Source organism: Python bivittatus, unplaced genomic scaffold (assembly GCF_059951505.1).
Source record: "Python bivittatus isolate LINGU-HERP-01145 unplaced genomic scaffold, Pbiv_v1 ctg000350_np1212, whole genome shotgun sequence".
Classification (NCBI taxonomy): Eukaryota; Metazoa; Chordata; class Lepidosauria; order Squamata; family Pythonidae; genus Python; species Python bivittatus.
In genome coordinates, this window is record NW_028277074.1 from 24,292,593 (window position 1) to 24,300,124 (window position 7,532).

Consider the following 7,532-nt stretch of genomic DNA (forward strand, 5'->3'; position numbering starts at 1 on the left):
ATATAAAAATCTCAGCTCACATTACTTAGTAATAAAACATATTCATAAATTAGTAAAACATATTTTGAACATGTTGGTGTTTTATCATTATAGCATAAAATTTAAATACAGGTATTGCTTTCCACTAAAATTTACTATTCATATAACTTTGGTGAATTAGTAAAATACTATCAAAAATGCTAGGCCTTAACTTATTAAAGAACAAGGCAAAACATTATTTAAATAAATTAAACCTGAAGTGCCATCCTCTTCCTAAATGTTTACATAGTATACCCAATATGTAACAGTGTAACAGTATTTCATACCACTGCTATTTCTACAATAATGTACAGTAGAGTCTCGCTCATCTGACATAAACGGGCTGGCAGAACATCGGATAAGCGAAAATGTAGGATAACACACAGTAACAATTGAGTGCGGTAAAAAAAAACACGATCCGCATACAATAACAAACTGCACTGAGCGACCATTAGGAAAGGCGAGACATGACCGACACGAGTCATAGGCTAGACGCATGTGCCTGCTGCGCCTGTTGCAATTGATTTTTATGTTGCGGCACCGCACTGTCAGGAGCAACAAGAAAGAGTACACTCACGCTTGCAAACAAGCGGCACACTTTTCTCATCGCTGATTTATGCATGTTGTGTTTTTTTTAGGGGCGTCAGATAAGACGGAATGTCGGATAAGCGAAGGTCGGTTAAATGAGACTCTACTGTATTTAAAAGAAAAAATAAAGTGTAATATCTACAAATGCTCATTAACTATATTTAACTCTTTCAGGAATTACTATATTATTTAAAACTGAACTATTTATTCATTCCAAACAATATATCCCAATCAGGAAATAATCCTTATATTTTTCATTGGGAAACTTTAAAATTATCTTGATAAAGTACATAACTTCAATTTTGGTTCAATTGCGCAAAAGTTTCACTGAAATCTATTTGATATTTCGACGTAAAAGCGGTTATACTAGAACACAAGGTGCACATCCTCTATAATCCAAGTGACATGTATGTTTTCGAGATTACAGAACAACACGTTGAAGCAGTACAAAAATAAACTCAAAGAATGCAACTCAGTATGCCATTACATAAGTTATGGTGTTCTTAAAAATAAAATCAAGGAAATCAACCCTGACTGCTCATTGGAAGGATTGATAATGAAGCTCAAGCTCAGATACTTTGGTCACCTAATGCGAAGAGAGGACTCTTTGGAAAAGACCCTGATGCTGGGAAAATTGAAGGCAAAAGGAGAAGAGGACGGCAGAGGATGAGATGGTTAGATAGCATCACTGAAGCAATGAGCATGAAACTGAGCAAACTCAGGGAGGCAGTGAAGGACAGGAAGGCCTGGCGCAATATGGTTCATGGGGTCATGAAGAGTCAGACACGACTTAACGACTAAACAACAAAAAAAATAAAATCAAACCTTTAACACACCTATTAGCTGTGGATTTATCATGCAAATCAACTTCATCAACTTTATGAGTATTAAATTCAGTCAGTGCCATATCTGTTATGTAAATGTATTAACACGGAGTTGCATAGAAAACCAAAAATGAAGATGTCAGTCATACCGAACCTTTCAGTTTTCTTTGAAAACAAAATGCTCCAATATTAAATAAGACATCCCATTTAAACAGACCATAATATACCACAACAATGACACAGAGTACAGGTAATAATGATTGAGGGTGGATTTAAAGTGCTCTTAATGCATCTACTGATGGTGATTTCTACATATGTAGGTATTCATTTAACTGCAGAGCAATAAAACTTCATTAAACACTTCTTTCCTGATACAGCATCATTAACATGTGTAACTGTATATACTGTATACCACTGGATATTATTGAGGAAGAAGTTGTCCTTCCACAAAAAACAAACCACAAGCTGAAGGTTCAATCATGTCTGTCCAATACCATTTTAACATTAACTGATCATTAATTTTAACTGTACTTTTAAATAAATACTAATATATTCTATTATAGCCTTTTGACACATTACTTAAGTTGGTATATTAATAAGCAATGTAAATAATTTTAAATTAGAAGTTCCTATACTGTACTGAACTACATATGAGTCATGTTGGCCCTCTATAATATCCACATCGCTCTTCTTGTCAACCAGTATATCTTTTAAGTTAACTTTTTTCTAATTAGGAAATGAAATGCCAGAAAAACCTGGGAAAAGGGAGGGGAAGAAGGTCTCTTTGCATGGTTTTCATTTTCTTAAGCCTTCACATACCAAATCCCAATACCTTGCACCTTTCAGAAAAATGTATATAGCAATTATACAAATAGCAAAATCATTGGCTGAGAATACTGTACACTCCAAGCTGCTGTTCCACCATTTATCTGCTTGTAATCAGCTACCAATTCATAATTACTAATTGCTGTTTGCTGGTCTGATTCAAGAATCATGAAGTTACTTTACTATATTATCCCTGTTTTAACCACCCAAAAATGCTCTATTTTAATCATAAACTGGGTATCAGGAAACATTGTTTGTCACCATTCCAATTTTCTTCTTAATTCCGTGCTTCAAATGAAGATGTTTATGTAAATATTAGAGCAGACTCTATGGGTACATTCACACTAGCATTTTACTTGATAGAACTACAGAAATCATTAACAAGTTCTGTGTCTTTTTGCTGACAGAGCCTAAATGCACCATATACACATGGCACTGATATCATAAACTGAGTATCAGTCTCTACTCCTCAGATCAAAAATACATTATTTCCAATTTCAATGAAAACAGCACTACTTATCCCAAAGACCTAAGAAGGCAGTTAGATGAGATTATCATATCTGTATCAGTACAATCCTGTGAACCTAAGCCATGTATCTCTTGCAAGAAAATTAAAAGCAATACTGTATTTACAAAATAATAATAATAATATAAATTGACAGCAGTAGAAAAATTGAGTTTAAAGTTCTCAAAAATGATACCTAGGTTACTGATGGGAGCTGATTCATAACATGGCTATCACTTTTAAGAACATTAAACTTAATTTTTCTACTGATAAATCAATCACAAACTCAGTTGAAGCAGTACCTATGAAAAGGAACAGAAATGCCAAGCTTGAAAGACAGGTTTCATGGCCATCATGGATTTAATCACTACTCAAAAGGAAAATAGTTGACATTTCCCTGATCTCACACAGGTACCTCATTTAGCATCCTCATCTTTAGAAATACCCATATCTTTGATTCGGAATCCTGACTCTGCATATAAGCAATAGTTTCCACAACTTTTCCTTCAATATGAAAGCTCTGTTTTAAGCATCTGAAAAGACCATGCGACCTTCCACATAACTATTGGTGAACAATGTTAGGCTGAAACCTACAAAGATTTTGAAATGCTTAACTTGCAGCTTAATTTTTTTTCTTTAAAAAGGTAAAATAGTTTGAAGAATGTATTAGATTGAATGGTTCCTTTTGCTGATTGTGAACATCAGTATTAGCATTCAAGAATGAAGAATTCCTCACCCCAGTTTCCTACCGTTCTCATTTCTTAAAGCAAACTTTCCCAAACAAGTGCCTACAGATGTTTTGAATTACTGTTAAGTCTTACAACACAAACTGAGTTGTAGATTAAACTCCTGGAACATACCAGGGCAAGGAGGCCTGACTTGAGGGCTCTTTTGCTGAACCATCCATAGTCTAACTTTACTATCACCAAGCATTAGGTACTTATGACCATCTTTATTTCTTTGATTTGGGCTACTTTACCCACCATGCTTACATATTTGGAATCTCACATACATACATTTGTCTGCAACCAATCTATAACTTATCTCCCATGTAATTCAACTATTTTCTTTGCCTGGTGTTGACTTATTCTGGAAAATAAACTTTAATGTTTAGGATAGCCTTTTTCAACGTGGCATCCCTCAGATCTGTTGGAAACTGAAGGTTTTGGAAATGATAGTTGGGAATTCTGGAAGTTACTGTTCTAATACTTTCAGAGGACACCAGGCTGAGAACTGTTACTTCACTCTTTCTGCAGAACCATAGGCTGTTTAAAATGTTTTCTTCTGATCTGTAATTTCTGATATCATTTAGGCCATATCCACCTATCTGGAATAATTCCTACCAAATTCAACAAGACATATTCCTGAGTAGAAATACATGTAAAGAAGGAGTTGAAGTACTACAGCAAAGTGCACAATTTACATGCAGAAGATCCCAATTTAATTTCCAGACAGGACTGAGAAAAATTATGGCTGAAATCCTGCCATTCAGTTTTGGCAATTCTGTATGAGCAGGACCAATAATCCCACTCAGCAGAAGGTACCTTCTGATATTCCTACAACTATATTTTTAATCTAGGTTTTATATACAAGAAACCACAACCCATTTTAAAATGTGGAGTAGAAGATCACAACGTATTATCTATTTGCATAGTACATACTAAGCATTACACTTACACCAATGAAACAAAAGAAAATCAACCCTATATTTATACCCAATAAATACATAAACTAAACTACATATAGCAGAATGAACAATAGCGTATTATTCATTAGCACATTTCTCTTTAAAATCACATAATGCCAAACAATACTGTGGCCTAGCATTTCAAACATAAAAACAGCTCTTTTGGTTTACTATAATATTTTCACCTTGTGCCATAAAATGAAATACTTTAAGATTTCAAATTCAGATATCTTCAATATTTATGTTGGGAGCTATGTAAATAAAATATCTAGAAAATAAGAGTTTCAATGTTTGTAAAGTTTGCCTTTTTAAAAACAAATAAAGTCACCAGAAACAAGAACTTCATTATGTCAGAAAAATTCCCCAAATCATGAATCTATAAAGCTAAGTTACCCGGTTATATAAAGAGGAAACACAGAGAAGCTTACATTACATCCAAAATAGACCAATAAATTCAATGAACAATCACATTCTTTAAAAAAGGAAATAATTACTTCTAGTCTAAACATTAAGCTGTGAGACACTAGCACTGAAAAGAAAATAAAGGTCTCAAGTAATTTCTTGTTGTATAATGAGGATTACTATTGGCCCATAAATTGTTATATCAAGTTCTATGTAACTGCATTTTAGACAGATATGCCACAGGTTGATGAGATTTATAAACAGCTCTGTAAATACAATATTCTGCTTTTAGGAAATTCAAGTAGGAAAAAGTCTTTTGACACATTAGCCTATGCAGCTCGTAAAAAAGTCACACATTTCAGTTTATTTGCATATACATTCCTACTATTTATTTCTGTTTACCTCCTCCCACCCAGTTCTTTCTCCTCCCTGTCCGGCCATCTTGGGCCAAGAGGAGCAGCCATTACTTAACTAAATGACAGGACCAAGAACTTTTTTACCGAAAGAAGATAGCTCTTAGTCAGGTATACAAAAACAGCAACAACCTACCACCTATTCTCCAAAAACGTCCTATAAAGTGAAAAGCTTAAGAAAAAGCAAATCGTTCAATGAAGATGCACGTTTCAAGGAAGATGGATACAGCACGAGTAAACAAATCAGTTTGCGACAGACTCCTGAGAGTGACACACCATGGAAGAGGCGCCACGTTTCTTCAATATCCCTTCTTCCTATTTATATCAATTCATTTTAAGCGATTCAATTCGATCCACTTTTTTTCCCCCTTTCAGCAATAACGAGAACCAGTCCTTATTAAATAACGCCCGATCTTCTGATTATTCAGATAGATTACTCCTAATTGGAGAGAATCGGGCCGGCACCTTCTACCCTACTTTTCGGATAAAACCCAGAAAGTGGGCAACGGGAGCTTTCTATTCCAGCGGGCCGGAGAAGGGAACAGCCGAGCGGTTCTCGCCCGAGAGCCAGGCGAGAGGGGGTAGTCAGCGCGGTCCGAGCCTCACGGTCGCGAGGTGACGGTTTAATCCCGCTGCTCTCCAGCACACTCACACAGGCTCCTACACAAATACACACGCACACACACAAACCCGGGAGGGTGGCTCCCTGGTCGGTTGCCTCCTCCCCCACCCCAGTCCCCTTACCTTTAACAGCAAGGCCTTCGTTCTGGCGCCATCTTCATGAAGCCTCAGAAATCCGAAGAGTCGGCTGCAGAAGGGGGGAAATCAAGCGACAGAGAGAGATTGAGCAAAACAGACACGTTCGTGGAGTCCCCCGGCCCACCCCGCCCCAAACAGATTGCTCCGTGCGCTCCCTCACACTCGCTGGCAGGGGCAGAGCCCTCACTCCGGCCCATGAGCACCGCCACACTCACACTCGCTTTTTCTCCCTCTCACGCGCACACACACTCGCTCGCTCACTCGTACACCTCGGGCGGGCGGGCAAGAGAGATCACCGGACGAGCCGGAACACGGAGGCTGCCGTCTGAGTACCTGTCGAGGCCAGAGAGGACTTCTTTTTCCTCCGCTGTCAGGCTGGCGAAGTCCTCCTCGCTCTGGCCGCTCGCTTTCCCCGCCGCCATTTTCTTTTCCTCATCACCGAAAGCAGTAGAGGCAGCGGCGGCGGCAGCGGCGAGCGACACTCCACACGATTTCATGGAAACGCAACGTAATTAACTCACGATCGCAAGCCCCCCTCCCCGCGCGCCCCAACACCCCCCAGTGCCGGGCGGGGCGGGGTGCCCGACACACACACGCACCACCACAACTTTTATTACAACAACAACAGCCGGCAGGGAGGGGGAGGGAGAGAAAGGCGGGGGGAAGCCCCGCTGATCGGAGGAGGAGGGAGCAGGAAGGGAGCCCCAGCGCTGAAGACTGGGGGGGGGAGTGGGAGGAGAAGGAGGAGGAGGCTGCTGCTGCGGCTGCTGCTGCTGGCGGTGACGGAGCAGTGTTTACATCGCTGCTGAGCCGCCAACCCCAGCGGCGAAAAGTGAGTGGAGTCGAGGTGACAGGGACCCGCGCCCGCCCGCGTGGGGTGTATTTGTTGCCTGTACAAACTTCCCCAGCAGCTGAACAAAGTTGTTGTAATTGTGTCACACAGCGAACCCCACGCCGCCACCGTGACCCCCCTCCCCACCCCGTTTCCCTGTGCCCACGCAGCCAATCACCGCATCTAGGCGTGGCCACGTGACCTTTGTTGACTTACGTCAGTCATAGCGCTCTTCTAGCGCTACGCTCGAGCTTAGTAGCCGCGTTGCTTCGACTAAGGGGCTAAAGCCATTATGTACTTGAGGCTATATTTCAGATATCCCAGTTACAGTACGCGGACACCTTCATATGCGGCTGGGCAAGAGGAATCAAAGAGGGCAATTTCAGAGGCTCGCATCCCTTAAAGAATTTCTAAGTTGGCGTGTAGTCTTGAGTTTTTGCGTACAAAAAAGATCGCTCCCCCGCAGCCTGGGAATTTTCTCGAGTAGTTAACAAGCTATAATACGGGAATTTAAAATGGGTTGGATTTTGATGCTTTGAAAAGGTAACATCACAGACAGAAATTAACGAATGCATTCTCCCATCCAAAATGTTTGTTTCAGTTCTGAAAAGATGGGCATCAAAAATGTGTTTTGATCTTGTTAAGAAAAGTTCATAATGTTTTTCACTCGCTAGACAAA

General features: G+C 39.8%; 1 protein-coding gene across 6 annotated transcripts in view; it reads right to left on the bottom strand.

Annotated features, from left to right (window-relative positions):
• KDM6A (lysine demethylase 6A) overlaps positions 1 to 6,959 on the bottom strand; it is a 185,488-nt gene extending 178,529 nt beyond the window's left edge. For 3 of the 6 annotated variants that reach the window (XM_088144732.1, XM_088144729.1, XM_088144728.1), the window contains exons 1-2: positions 6,355 to 6,959; positions 6,007 to 6,070 (exon numbers count right to left, since the gene is read on the bottom strand). In XM_088144732.1, the coding sequence (XP_088000858.1) occupies positions 6,007 to 6,070; positions 6,355 to 6,518 (228 nt within the window). In that variant the 5' untranslated portion in view covers positions 6,519 to 6,959. The remainder of the gene's footprint in view (positions 1 to 6,006; positions 6,071 to 6,354) is intronic. The other 3 variants (XM_088144733.1, XM_088144731.1, XM_088144730.1) reach the window with 1 other exon arrangement.
• Positions 6,960 to 7,532: the final 573 nt, after the last annotated feature.